General features: G+C 32.4%; 1 protein-coding gene across 4 annotated transcripts in view; it reads right to left on the minus strand.

Annotated features, from left to right (window-relative positions):
* The window catches only part of Luzp2 (leucine zipper protein 2), a 510,973-nt gene that overhangs the window by 306,279 nt on the left and 189,981 nt on the right, over positions 1-14,713 (minus strand). For all 4 annotated transcript variants that reach the window (XM_058577025.1, XM_058577022.1, XM_058577023.1 and 1 more), the window contains 2 exons: positions 6,705-6,822; positions 3,055-3,125 (listed from right to left, as the gene is read on the minus strand). In XM_058577025.1, the coding sequence (XP_058433008.1) occupies positions 3,055-3,125; positions 6,705-6,822 (189 nt within the window). The remainder of the gene's footprint in view (positions 1-3,054; positions 3,126-6,704; positions 6,823-14,713) is intronic.

The following is a 14,713-nucleotide window of genomic DNA, read 5'->3' on the forward strand; positions in this document are numbered from 1 at the left end:
AATCTCTCCATATACTTATCTACCTTCCTTCCTGATGCCTTCCTTCACCTGCTCACTGCTCCTGGGTTTTAGGTGGCCCAACACTTCTGCCTCACAGACTATCACTTTATCCCCCATTGGGGAAGGATTCCTGACTTTCATTTTAACCCTTGTGGGGAGTGATTCCAGACTTGCTTCTACTCCACTTTCCTCTACCCAGTGGGGTTTGACCAACTATTTGTAGCCGTTCTAATTCCCTATTTGATGCTGAACCAAAGCTCTAATTTTAAGGAAATGATGGCTCCAGGGGCACCCGTGACAGATTATTCAATGTTGATATGTGTTAACATAGAATTTGATATTACATAATCTTTTTAGAGCAGTTGGTTCATACCTCTTCCAGCCCCAATTATAAATGTAAGAACATGTTTACACACCTCACTCTATGGGACAGCACATTTTTCAAGTGATTTTTGAGCTTGTATTGCAATAGCATCACAGATGAAGAACCTGCTACGGTCACAGCCATTCTTTTACATTTCAGAGAACACTGCTCTAAAATCCTCGAGTATACTGAGTCCAATACTGTCTTTCAGGAATCTTCATTCACCAATAATCATAGAAAATAAAATGCTTTATTCCATTTTTATTTTCAAGATAACCTTTCTGACATTCTGGGGCCTTCTCCTACCTACCCCTCAATATCTCTGTCTCTAAACTTTTTTTTCTTCACCCTGTTCACGATTCTTTCTTTCAGCCCTAAACAATGTTAGTAGAGTAACTTCCCTCAAATATTTCTTTAATTATATCATGTTTCCCAGAGCTACCTAAAATGAGTTATTTATTTCTTATTATTGTGATTTACTCTGATTGTGATTTCTATGAACCAACATTTAAAAGCTTTTAATTGTGGTACCAGGTCTTGCAAACAGATTTATTTTCTCAACTTCTCAGCCTCAATCTGTCTTCCTCAGTCACTGCAATGGTGCTATATATCCACTGTTTGGAGGTAGCTTCTGTTATTATGTTTTGTTTAACATTTTTCTGCTTCCCTATCATGAAATACTCCATAGAAATATCATTTTCTGCGCATCTTGGTATCTTGATCAGTTATTTTTCCTATTTAAATATTTTTCAATATATTTTTCACTACATATATTATATGGTACAATAGATCTCAAACCTATTCTCTTATTTAACTGACAATGTATACTTTAACCAACATTCCCCCGTGCTCCCCCTCAACCATCTCAGTTACCATGATCAGCATTCTGTTCTCCACTTCTATTAGATCAACATTTTTAGATTACACATAACAGTGAGATAAAGTGGTATTTGTCTTTCTATACCTGGATTTTCCTCCAGGTTCAACAATCTTGTCACAAACAACAGAATACCTTGATTTTATGTTTGAATAGTATTCTATCATTTATATTCAAAGTGTTTAATTCTGCATCACTAAATTTATGAGCCACTAATACTTGTAGAATATTGAGCATAAGTGTTTTAAAAAGTAATGATTTGGGGGCTAGGGCTGTAGCTCAGTGGTAGAGCTCTTACCTAGAACATGTGAGGCACTGGGTTCAATCCTCTGCACCAAATAAAAATAAATAAAATAAAGTTATCATGTCCATGTACAACTAAAGATATTTTTTAAAAGGTAATGTATTTCAAACCAATAAAATCATTTAAAATTAGGTAATTTTTGAAAACATGCTCAAATAAATATTTTATTCAACCTTTTTTAATATTGGACTTTGAAGAGAATTTCATGTTAAATAAATAGTAAATGTCATTGCAAATAATGAAAGCCAATACATGACACTCAACTTAATATTTTAACAGGTGTCATTTACTCCATCCAAATGAACTCCAATGAAAGATTTCTGGGTCAAGAGGCAAGGTCAGTGTACTTGACAGAGTCTGACAAGACTTAAAAGGGACAACGCTAGCATGATTGTGAATAGCTTTGCACTTTGTGATTAGTGACCTAGTGAGGAAAGACATGGCTGTCGAGTAAGAGAATGAATTTTAAATTCAATGTCCAACTATGATAGCCCTCAAATATTGACTTAAACACTGAGCAACAATTTCTTATATATAAAATGGGAATAATAATATCTATTAAAAAGGTAGTTGTGAGAATATAGTACAATTGTATATAAGGAATCTAGAAAACATTCTAGAAAATGAATAGTAAATATTTGATTGCTTCTAGCTTAAAATTCCTCATTTATAATAAAATTTAAAATCATATGGCTTGTAAAAAATCAAATAAGCAAAAAACATTAATAATATTATAACAATGGCAATTTTGTTGTTTACATATTTGCCCTCTTCCTTACCACATCACCATACATTGTACCCAGGATATCCAGGTGCTTGTTGGTTTTTGTTTTTGTTCCAGTGATCGAACCCACTTAACCATTGAGCCACATGCTCAAAGCCTACTCCTTTTTTGTTGTTATTGTTGTACCTCAGAGGGCACTTTACCACTGAGCCATATCTCTTACCCTTTTTTATATTTTATTTTTAGACAGGGTCTCCTTGAGTTGTGCTTAGGGCCTTGCTAAATTGCAGAGACTGGCTTTGAATGTGAGATCCTCATAGCTCAGCCTCCTGAGCCACTGAGATTACAGACAAGTGAAGATCAAGTTTTGACCCTTTTCTTCATGATTCATTGTGATAACTAGCATCCATTCTATGTAGTGATGGGCAGACTTTTCATGTTCTAAAAGAAGAGTGTTACAGATCATTATCATTCAAACCATGATCTGCAGATAAGGAACAGCATTACCATCACCAAGGAACTCCTTAGAAATATAAAATTTCAAGCCCCATCTCAGATCTACTGTATAAGAATCTACACTTAAGCACTTAAGCAAGAATTCCCCAGTGAATTTTTTATATATATACATATATATATATATATATATATATATATATATATATATATATATAAAGTTAAGAAGATAAATACATTCCTGAATTTTAGTAAATTTCCAGATATACTTTGATGGAACATAAAAAGAATGTAGGGGGAAATTACAAAACAAAAAACAAACACAGTCTTACCTTTGTTTCTGGCCTAATTCCAGAAGCTTCTGAACATCAGTTTTGGCAGATTGCTCATCATTTTTTAAAGACTGACAAGAAAAGTGGGAAAAGGAAGTCTTATTTAGTGAAACACTGAGGCTCACTTTCCTTTAGGCTACCTCATACATGGTATGACTGCACTTTTGACCTGTGACAGAAACGTAAAAAGGAGGCCCTAATGGTCCTCATAGCTCTAAAGATCCATACAGAAGTCTGTGACACCTTCCAGTGCATATCACACACTGAGTCAGAGGGGTAAGCTTAGACTCAGCTTTGAGAGGCTTAATAGAGGAGAAAATACTCTCCAAAAATCTAGGTCTTTTTCTAAGTTAATATAAAATATATCTTCTACACTTTCTTTGAAGTTTTACTGTGTTCTCTGAGGGCATGTTAAACTAGCTCTGGCATAGTTTCAAAAAATACAAGGAGACACAGAAGGCCTGTCTGTGTAAGTGAGGAAATAACACAATTAAAGATAAAAGTAGTCAAAAGGCACATGCCTGTTTGGTCTTGTCCTGTTATTATTTGTCAGTAATGTATTAGGATCCACAAAAACATAGGGCCATGTAAAATTGTAAATGATCCCTACAGATAGGGTATTTAAGAAAAGAAAAAAAAAACTATACACACACACACACACACACACATACACACTATCTCAGTCATTAGAGTTTATATACTCTAACAAATTCAGGATTCTGAGGCCATCAATTAAAGTAGAAAAGATCCCCAGGCTTTTTCTCATTAGGGACACTGTCATATTAAACCTTCCCTAATACACTCAATAAACTATTTAAGAGAGTAAACTGTCATTCTTGACATTAAAAGTTCAAATGAAAAGGAAATACAATTGTTTATATAGCAGCTTTGACAGGTACGGAAATAACAATAGCAAAAGGAAAATGCTTTGTTTTCTTAATATTTATTTAATAAATATCTACCATGAATTATGCAAAGACTTGTGCCTACCTTCACCCATTTTTCAATCTCATGCTTAAAAGAGAACATAAATATAGTATGATAAGTATTATTATTAAGATGTGGTGGGATGAACTGTGCATGAAAAATCTCCTCCCTAATAAGACTGACTGAGGTGTTCATTTGGAAGCAGACAATAAACAGTGTTCTGTCTACCTGGTAAGAGTAGCTTCACATAAAATACAAGGAAAGCAGGATGAGGAATTCAAATGGAAAAAATGTCATAATTTGTGAGATTTACAGATCAAAGTCCATCATGGTTGTTGACTTGGGGCAGTTCACAAAATCAGCATTTTGACCTCCTTATTTGAACGCTAAAGATGAAATTTCTAAGCAGCCTATTTTAAAAAGTAATCTGACTCAAAGAATTTAAGTAGACATGTGAAAGCATTGAGAGAATAAGTGCAATAAAATATGCTTACTACTTTTATAATATGGATCAGAAGAAAAGCATGAGTAAAAAGTCAGGAAATTATACTTGGCAATTTTTATTTTCCTTTTTTTCAGATTCTCAGCACTCTTCAAACCCCTCAAAAAATAAAAACAAAACAAAACAGAACAAAACAACAACAACAACAAAATAATTCCACAAACCTGATGCAGAAATGGAAGGCATATGTACACAGATGGGATCAGCAAGGCCAATCCAATCAGAAGACCTAGGTGTAGTTTATTGTCATTTTTTCAGCAATATCCAGGGAAGCAGGGTAAAACTCTATGAAAATAATCTTGTTCCTATAAGGATACTAATGGTTTATATGAAAACTATTTAGCAAACCTGTTTACTTATTGTGCTATATTATCATCCCATCCAGGTGCTATGGTTACAAAGATGAACAGGACTTTCATCCTTGAACTTTCAAAGTTCCTTCAGCTTATATTTGAAAAATGCTACGTAAAATGGGCTATATATTTACTAGTAATTTTGAAACCTGGAATACTATTTATTATATGTATGATTTCAGGCACTTCCTGTGGCCTCTGTGACCCTTGCTACCTCATTTTACAATGATTATAAGATGATCTTAATGCTGTGGAGATTTTGCTGAAAGAATTTAGCAAGATGAAAAACATCTTGCATAGTGGCTGGCACAAAATAAACAAAGGCATCTTAAAATTCACAACTACATTTAAGGGTAGAGTTGTTAACTTTTCAAAAACTATAACTCCATGAAGATATACATTTTAATCAATTTTCTGTAATTAGATGCCTTGACTTCCGTAGAAGGACTTAATGTCCAGGGAGCACTGTGAACACTGACCTCGCCTGGTCATTTAACCACATGCTTGCAGTATTTGCAATGTGCCCGATGTTCCATGACTCTGAGATGTTCAGATTTCTTGAAGATTCTTCCCCATCTTATTCACCTGGCAAATTTCCACTTACATAAAGTACATCTCAGGCACTGGTTCCTGCAAAACTCAAAATCAATTTGCACCCCCTTTCATCCTGGTTATTGTTTGCCTAGTGCTGTGTACATTTCCAGCATGATGCTATTATTGCACACTGCTATCATCCTGCTACCTCCCTCTGTGTCCTACTGGGTTGTGGATTTTTTTTTTCTTTTTCTTTCCTTCTTTCTAGATGTCACACAATATCTGGAATGGGAGCTTGAACACTGGGTTTAAATACCAGCTCTGTCCCTCAATTATCTCTGTGTTCTTACTTTCTTTCTCTTTTTTTCCCCTTAACTCTGCTTTCTCATCTATAAAATAAGACTTAATAAGCCTAGCATAGTTTTCATGTTGGAAATTCTAGAAAGAATATCCAAAACAGGACTTTGAGCAAGTTCAACAAGTTCTGTTGGTTGCAGATAGCATCATAATTATCCTCTGGGAATAGAAAACTGTGCAGTAGAGTGTGGGCAACAGTAATTCTACATGATTTATTCAGTTACAAATAGAAAGAACCTAGAGCTGGATTTCTGGCATTTAAACTTTGGCTTCTTTTGTGATATTCAAAATAACGTGTTTTATTTTTTTCTTTTTCCTGTAAACACAATTGCTTGTGTGTAACAAGGAAATCACAATAAAAGTATTCACTTCATGGATCTCAGTATTGCATCATGCAATATACACAAAATTCTTAGTATACAGTAAGTATTTAATAAATGCATCACTTAAAGTCCAATATTAAAACATTACAGGTATTTCAGAAGTATTTCTTATCTGAAGTAGACTTTATTTCCGCTTTAGTGATTGAGATTTCATTGTATGAATATATTTTTTACAGATGACAGTCTCCTCTCTAAGGCATTTACCCACTTCAGTAATGAAGTTTATTAAAGAATCTTCAGAGCTCTCCTAGGGGGAATTTAATATTCTCTTCTAGATAATATTCCTATATTCATTTAACTCTTGGTCTAATTACTTTTCATCATTTTATAATATGAAAAACATAAGGGTCAAACTGATCGTAGAAGCTGAGAGGAATTGATGGTTGTACCAAGCACACAATTTTCTTCTTTTTGTAATTGCACACCTCAGATCCCTAGACTGCATTTCAGATGGCATTTCATTTCAAAGCTTATATAATAATAAATAATAACCACCATGGCCAAGCTCAAAAAGGTATTAAAATCTGCTTTAAAATGCATATTAATATGGGACTCCTCATTCTTTGCTGCTGAGCAAATTAGTTTTCATCTCACCTGAAGGTTGACTTTAATTCCATCAAGCTCTCTTGATGTCTTTGTCAGCTGACGGAGGATGGTGCTCCGCTCCTTAAATACTTCTTTCAGCTGCTTTTCTAGCTCTTCATAGTCCTGTCTAACACAGAAAGAGAAGGTATGAGAGCCCTCAAACACTCCACTTCGCATCAGTCATAATCAGGAACCATCATATTTTAGTAAAATCTAGATAAAAATCTTAATCACTTCATATAGAAGAGAATTTTTGAAAAAAAAATAATATCATGTTATCTCAAAAGTTTTTTTTTTTTAAATGAGAGGTATTTAGGCTCCAAAGAATTTCCATGGCAATGTTTCACAATTTCTTTATACACATAAAGCATAAACATAGTTTAGCATAGTTTACCAGATAATTCTTGGAAAACAAAATGGATATTTTTCATTATATCACTAACCTTTTTTCCCCCTCAGATCCTTGAAATGTTATAAGGAGGGTGGTGATTTGGAGATATATGTTAGACACACAGAAGAGTTTTGAGACTGAGGGAATAAAGGGTAAAGCCTGAACATAAACCAGGGTGTTGGTTTCTTTCCTAGTTCATAAAGAAATAAAACTCATTGAAAAGTGCCCCCTTTCAAACATGTCTAAGAAAAATAGCTGATATAGCTACTATCGGTCAATAAGTTCAGGAATTATACCCAAAAGATTAAGTTACTTCTTATTATTTACCCAAAAGATTAAGTTACTACTCTATAATTCCTATTCAATAAGATAATAAGAATGAGTGTCCATGTTTGTGTATGTTTGTGTGTGTGGGTGTGCGTGTGTGTGTTTGATGAGTGGGAAATGGGGATAGAAAACACGTGATTTGTAGTGCAATCTAAAACTTTACCTGATAAAGGAAAGACACAGTGATTAACTGGAACACATAGGAGAGCTTCAAATCCTTTCTGGAAAAAGCTATATGAAATATGTAGGATGTATTTTAAAAGACAAATAGAAATCAGTCATATGCAAAGGGAAAGCACTTCTAAATATTAATGAAAATAAACTTGCTGAATTTTTTAAAAAGTGAATAAATCTCAGAAGGTTTGAGACTTAATTGAGGGGCGGTGGATTTGCTAATGATAGAAGAAAGTAGAAGGATGTGCAAGCCTTGTGAAAGATGTTTAGGAGTTAGGGCACTGTTAGGAAAGTAAAGCCATCCGATGAGGGTCTTTAATTTCACTATTTGCAAACTTAAGAGTGAATTGGGGCAGAGAAACCCCTGGTGCCGTGCTTAGAGAACTTAGCATTGCAATAGTCCAGGCAAAAAATGGCCCTGGCCTTAAGAGACCAGAAGCTGAAACAAAAGGGATGATTAGTTTGATTCTAGCCAAACATTGGTAAATAAATCGATAGGATGGTTGTTTTTAAAATTATTTTGTCTCTGTGTGTTGTGGGTTGAGTGTAAGGTTGTTAGGTTATAATGATGCCATGTTTTGGGCTTAGGTAGTACACTTGGATACAGTCCTACACTGAGAAAGAAGTCATAGGAAAAATAGTGTTTTTAGTGAAATATGGGCTGAGAAGTTCAGTTTCTAATATGTAGAAAAGTGTCTCCTGCTCTGTAACATTTACTTTTTTTTTACCTGTAAAATGTAACATTGACTTCATCCAATACTTCATGTATTAAATGGAGTAACTTATATAAAGTTTTGAACTCAAAAAACAATGAATTTGAATACATATGCATAAAATTTCTATTACTGAGATATTTGATAAATTTTATAATTATTCTGCAGAATTATAAAAAGCTATGTCCACAAGGGGCCATAATAATAATCAATAAATGCAATGGGTCTTGAAAAGTTTTCTGCTAAAATTCTTTTTCTCATTTGCTAAATGCCAGTGTCTATCATTCTTCACAGTCTTCCTGTTGAAAGGAAACTGGAATGGACCATTGTTAAGACATACAATATTTCTTTTCTCTGGTCTTGAGATTTTTACTTACAAACAATAATTTGTCAGTAATCAGATGGTTATTAATGCCCCAGATATCTATTCACTCTCACTGCCAACGCTAACTAGAAATGGACAAGTCACATTTTCATTTTATTCCAAATTCACTACTACTTCATGCTTCAGTTTATTTCTCCCAGAGAATGAAAATATCTCCAAAGTGATCTTAAGTAACAATGATGTAATATTGGTAAATAATGTGCATGGACAACATTTTAAATACAGCATGGTGTTATACACACCAACTCATTAATATTCAGTACAACTCCATGAGATAAGCACTAGTTATTAACCTTATTTTACAGTTGAAGAAATTAAATCACAGGGTCAACAAATTACTTACAAGGATATGTCACCATAAAGGAAACTGTATCAATCAACCGCAGGAGTTCAATGTCTTGGCCACTAGGCTGGAAGAACATGCTGACTTGAAAATGAATTAATCACAGTTAACTGTCACTATGCCTGTCATATAATTCGTTTTGTATTACTTCCTTCCTGTCTATTACGTATATCAATTTTCAATATTAAAATTTTTTACCATTTTTTATTTTAAATTAAATTAAACTGCGATGTTTCTTTGTCTGATTTTTTAAATAATTTGTACACATTTCTTAATTCCATAATTGTATTTGGTCTTCAAATAACTTCATGGGTAATAAATCAACTCCTCCAAAATTTCTTTTACATAGACATTTAGACATATTTTGCCTTTTTGCCATTTAGATTGTTCTCTGTGAGTTGATTATTTTCATACTAATGCACAAACTTATTTTAACTCTATTTTTTTGAGTTGTCTATTCTGATTCACTTATGAATTTGTCAATCTCAGTGTCATATCATGGTTTAATTATTAAAATTGTGTTTTACATTATAATACTTCCTATTTTTGCCCCCCTGTTGTTTTGATTCATAGTTTTATTGACAAATTTTATATTTCGCTTAGAAGCTTAGAATTACCATGTCTATTTCATAAAACACCTGCAGGGAATTTAATTGAAACTGCATTCACATTAAAAATTTAGAGAAATAGATAATAGTTGTTCATCTTCCCATCCAAAAGCATAGGTTGCCTCATATGTTATACTACTGTTCTCGTATGATTCATCAATGCCTTACAGTTGTGACATAGACTAATTATGCTTTTGTTAGACTTACTGCTGTTGTTGCAGTTAAACTTTTGCATTTAATTTCTAATGAATATTGCCGATTCATTAAGCTATTAATTTTATAGGTTGATCTTTATTCCATAAATTTTACTAAACATCCTTATTTGTTTCTGTATCCAGTTAAATCTTTGGGCATTTTTAAGTGGGAAGCATTTTTGATGGGTTTAACAACAATATTTTCTTTTTTCTTTAAGAGCTATAACTGTTTTTCTTTACCAATTCTATTGGCAATAATACCCAAAACAATATTGAATTGGGGAAGTGGCAGAATGAATACCTTTTATCTTGTCCCTTTCTTTAAGACAGAAGTCTTAAAGAAAGTCTTATACTTCCTCCCTGAGTAATATGTTTTCTATAAAGTACTCGTGATACTGTTTTCTCAGAATATTATTTAAATATCTTTTACTGAGGTATAACAATCACAGAATGTCACACTTCATGAACTACATATAATATTGTTATATATACATTTACTATAATATAGGATATTTAATATAGCTTTCACTTTAGAATCTTTCTTTGACCTCAATCATCAATCACCTTCACCTTCCCGCCTTCCCCTCAAAATAATACCAATATTTTTATTTCTATTGTTTTATAATAGTTTCCATTACTTTGTTATTGTTATCCCCATGTAATCATCAATATCATCTTTTGTGTTTGACTTGTTTTATACAGTATTGTTTGTAAAATTACTCCATGTTTTATAGACAGTTTATTGGTTGTTACTGTTATATAGTGTTCTGGCAAATAATTATACTATAATATATTCCAGTGTGGATAGATACTTGTTTTTTTTTATTTTCAGTTTTTTACTGGTGTTCATATGCTGCAATGGATTTTTGGTATGCACATGGTTAATATATGAATACATTTATGCCAGGTGGAATGATAAAAGTAGGGTTCCTGAAACATAGGGCATGTATATGATATATATGTTTATCTATGTATTTGGTAAATTTGACCAAAAAATTGTACAGATCAGTTTTAGAGTAGGAGAGATGGAGAATTTAGATTTCTTCCCACTTTTGTCCATACTGGTATTGTCAGTATTGTTTATTTTTTTAAAATTAATTCTATTAATTGTGTAACAGATCTCCTCTTAGCTATAATTTGTATTTTACTAGTGACACAGAGAGAGCATGTTACAAAAGATGATATTGACATGTTATCTTTTATGAAATGTTTGTTCATGACTTCTGCCATTTTCAATGGTTTTTGTTATTGATTTATTGGAGGTATTTATATACTTATGTATGTGCTTTTGGTTTTTAAATATATTAAGAATAAAATTACCAGTTTTTTTTTAATTTTGCAGTCTCTTAATGTTATCTTTTGAAAAGTTGTAGATAACATAAATATAGACCAAATTATTAATCTTACATATTAGGATTTTCCACTTTATGCTCAGTGTAACAAATGTAGTCGTATTTACTATATTATGTCCTAGAAGATTATTAAGTAATTGGTTTTCTTGTTTAACCTTTCACTTCTTGGACCTGTGAACAACTTGACATTGTATTTATCTGTGTTGCACATGTTAGGGGTTAAAATGAACTTATTTTCATATGCATATACAGTTTTTGTCTCAGCAAAATGTATTGAATTTATAATGAATATTCAATATTTCAGTGTAATTTCTTCATGAATAAATTGTATAGGTATCTGTTTCTGTATCATTGAGTCTGTCAAATTAGTCTGTTTGGGAGTTAGGCTGTAATTCAGTGGTAGAAAACTTGCTTAGTCTGTGTGAGTCCCTGGCTTCATGTATAGCAATGAAAAAAAACTTAAAGTTCTCTTTGTCTATCTTTTTGTTAATGTTAATCACTCTTAGTTGTTGTGGCGTTTTGAAAGTGTAACATATAAATATCCAGCATTCTAAAAAGGTAAATTTTATCATTTTCTTCAAGACTGTTTTGAATATTCATGATTCCTTGAAACTTCATATACTTTTTAAAATTGGTTTATCAATTTCAATAATATTGGGAGTCTGTATTAACATTTTGAAAGTACTGAGCTTTTCATTTCTTCAACAATTTATATACTACTATTGACTTAGAGCTTTCAATATTTTCTCTCAACAACATTTTGTAATTTGTATGGGTTTCATACAATTTAGATTATTTCTAAATATTTGAAAAATTATGTGATTATAAATATTGTCTATTTTAAACGTTCATTTTCTTAAATTTATTTTTATTAGTTAGAATCAGTTATACATGACAGTAGAAAGCTTTTCAATTTGTAGTACACAAAAGGAGCACAACTTTTCATTTCTCTGGTTGTACACAATGTAGAGTCACACCACATATGCAGTCTTACAAGTATCTAGGGTAATAGGGTAATAAGGTTCATCTCATTCCACCATCTTTCCTGCCTCCATACTCCTACCCTTTTTTCCTTCCCCTTTGCCCAATTAAAGTCCCTAATTCTCCCCATGCTCCTCCATACATTATGGATTGGCGTCCACGTATTAAAGAGAACATTTGGCCTCTGTTTTGCGGGGGATTGGCTTAATTAAAAATTAAAAAAAAAAAATTAAAAGCTAGATCTCTGTGGTATATGATGAAAAGAAGACTGCAGATGTGGACCCCATTTCAAGGGCAATCCTGTGATGCAAAAGAGAAACAGTAAAAATTAGCAGTGGACGAAGGTTAGGGAAAAAAAAGGTTTTGTTCATATTTTTGGACAAATCCTTCGGACTTGATCATTTTTCTCTGTTGAGTAGAAAAGAATTAAGAGAGAAGTTGAGAATGAAGGCCCAGGAGAGAGAGACTAAGAATTGGTGCAATCTCTGGGGGAGATGGGAAAGAAGGCATCAGGCACAGATCTGTTGAGAGGAAAGACAAGGAGATAGATGTGGTATGGACAAGAGTCAGTGGGAGGCAGGAACTGAAAGGATTTCCACTGGATAAGCTCACTTTTCCCTGTGGAAGAACAAGCCAGGTTATCTGCTGACCATAAAAAACTTGGGTTTGAAATACTCACCCAGGGAAAGAAGATTATTGGTGGGATTTTACATATGACAGTAATAACAGATACTGTACAGTGTTGAGTAAGACACAGCAATCTCCATAATTATCCAAACACTGATATGAAGAAGCTTTGATTAAACTTTATATAATTATTTAGCTCTTCTTATAAAAACAATTAAAAATAAACATTCATATTCAATTTTATATGGTCACATATAAAATGGAGCTTTATATGATTTTACATTTAGTAAAGTAATGATTTCTAAAGTTATTTGTAGAATTTTTGAAATTTTTATATGTTTCTTCTATAATGATAATTGATCTTCTTTTCTCTTCATTTATTATTGGGGATCATTCTATCATGTTCTATAGAATTGGTGACATGAACATCCTCATCTTATTACAGATTGCAAAGGGAATAACTTTCAATCCTTCACTACAAATATGGTATTTAGTGCAGACATTTACAATCAATATTATTTCTCTTCCTCCTCCTCCTACCTCTTCTTATTTTTTGATAAACTCTCAAATGTAGAATGTTTATTTCTTACTGTCTTAATAATTTCAGGTTAATCATGAATAGAATTTGAATGTTATCAATTGTTTTCATTGTGGTAGTTGGTATTTTTTGCTCACTATTCTTTTGTTCCTATCTTCCTTTGCCTCATTCTCATTACACATAAAGACAGATTAGAAATCATCACACCTTTCAGGGGGTCATGTGGCATTCCAATGGCATGTAGGAGAATAACACCCCAAAGTTATTAAATGTTGTTTGTATTATTTTGCTCAGTCTCTGTTTCTTGTGCAAATGTAATTGAAGAGATTATACCAGATAACTGCTTAAACTGTAGGCTTTTCAAAAAATAAAACAGGAACAACAGAATTGATTTGACCCATATCCTAAAGCAGAAACACTGTCAATATTTCAGCCTGAATTTGAAAAATAAGATTTTTATTTTTAAATTAAGTCTTAAAATTTTGTGGTAATTTATAATATAGCAATAGCTTAGCAAATGTTTGTCTATTAAATGCATTCATTTATGCTTTCACATAGATTTTTCTTTTATACTGTTAGTGTGCTGAAATATATTGATTCATATCACACATGGTTCGATTCATTAACTCAATCTCAAATTGTTGAAACAAATTTTAGGCAAAGTTCTGCTATATTCAGTTTTCTGATATTTTGATTATGGTTTTTATGTTTATTCTTATGGAAAATTGTATTTGCTAATGTTCTTTCTTATAATGTCCTCCTAAAGCTTGATATTCCGGTTATGCTTAGTTCCTGAGATGAATTGGAAAATATTTCCTTTTTTCTATTATCTGAAAGAGTTTGTATGACATTGATAACCTTTATTCCATGAGTGAGAAGAATTGGTAATTAAAATAATATGGCTTACAATTTTATGAGAAAATATTTATTTAAATAGTCAGATTTATAACTATTTAATCGACATGTAACTATTCAGATAACCTAACTGTTTCTATTTCAATATCAGTAATTTACATTATTTTAAATATTCTTTTTTATTTCATTGTTATTTACTTACCTTAAGTTCTGCATATAAGCTATTGTTCTCATCTCATTGGGAAATTCTCCAATTTGGTTAGACTAACTCTATGATCATTTACTGGAGATAAATAATGTTTTTTATGGTGAACTAGCTGTTAGTTTGTCAATGGATATGACTGGGCCATATGACTTTGATCCTCCACAGGATAGCCTGGGTTTATTCATACATCACTTGATCAGGGAACTTAAGAGAGTTAACAGAAGTAAAGTAGTGTTTTTCAGGTTTAGGTTTAGATTTAGCACAACTTCATGTGAACCATATTGTATTATTCCCAAAGTAAGTCACATTTCCAGGCTGAACTCAA

Source organism: Marmota monax, unplaced genomic scaffold (assembly GCF_021218885.2).
Source record: "Marmota monax isolate L192 unplaced genomic scaffold, Marmota_monax_Labrador192_F-V1.1 WCK01_AAM20220418_F8-fsc00061, whole genome shotgun sequence".
NCBI lineage: Eukaryota > Metazoa > Chordata > Mammalia > Rodentia > Sciuridae > Marmota > Marmota monax.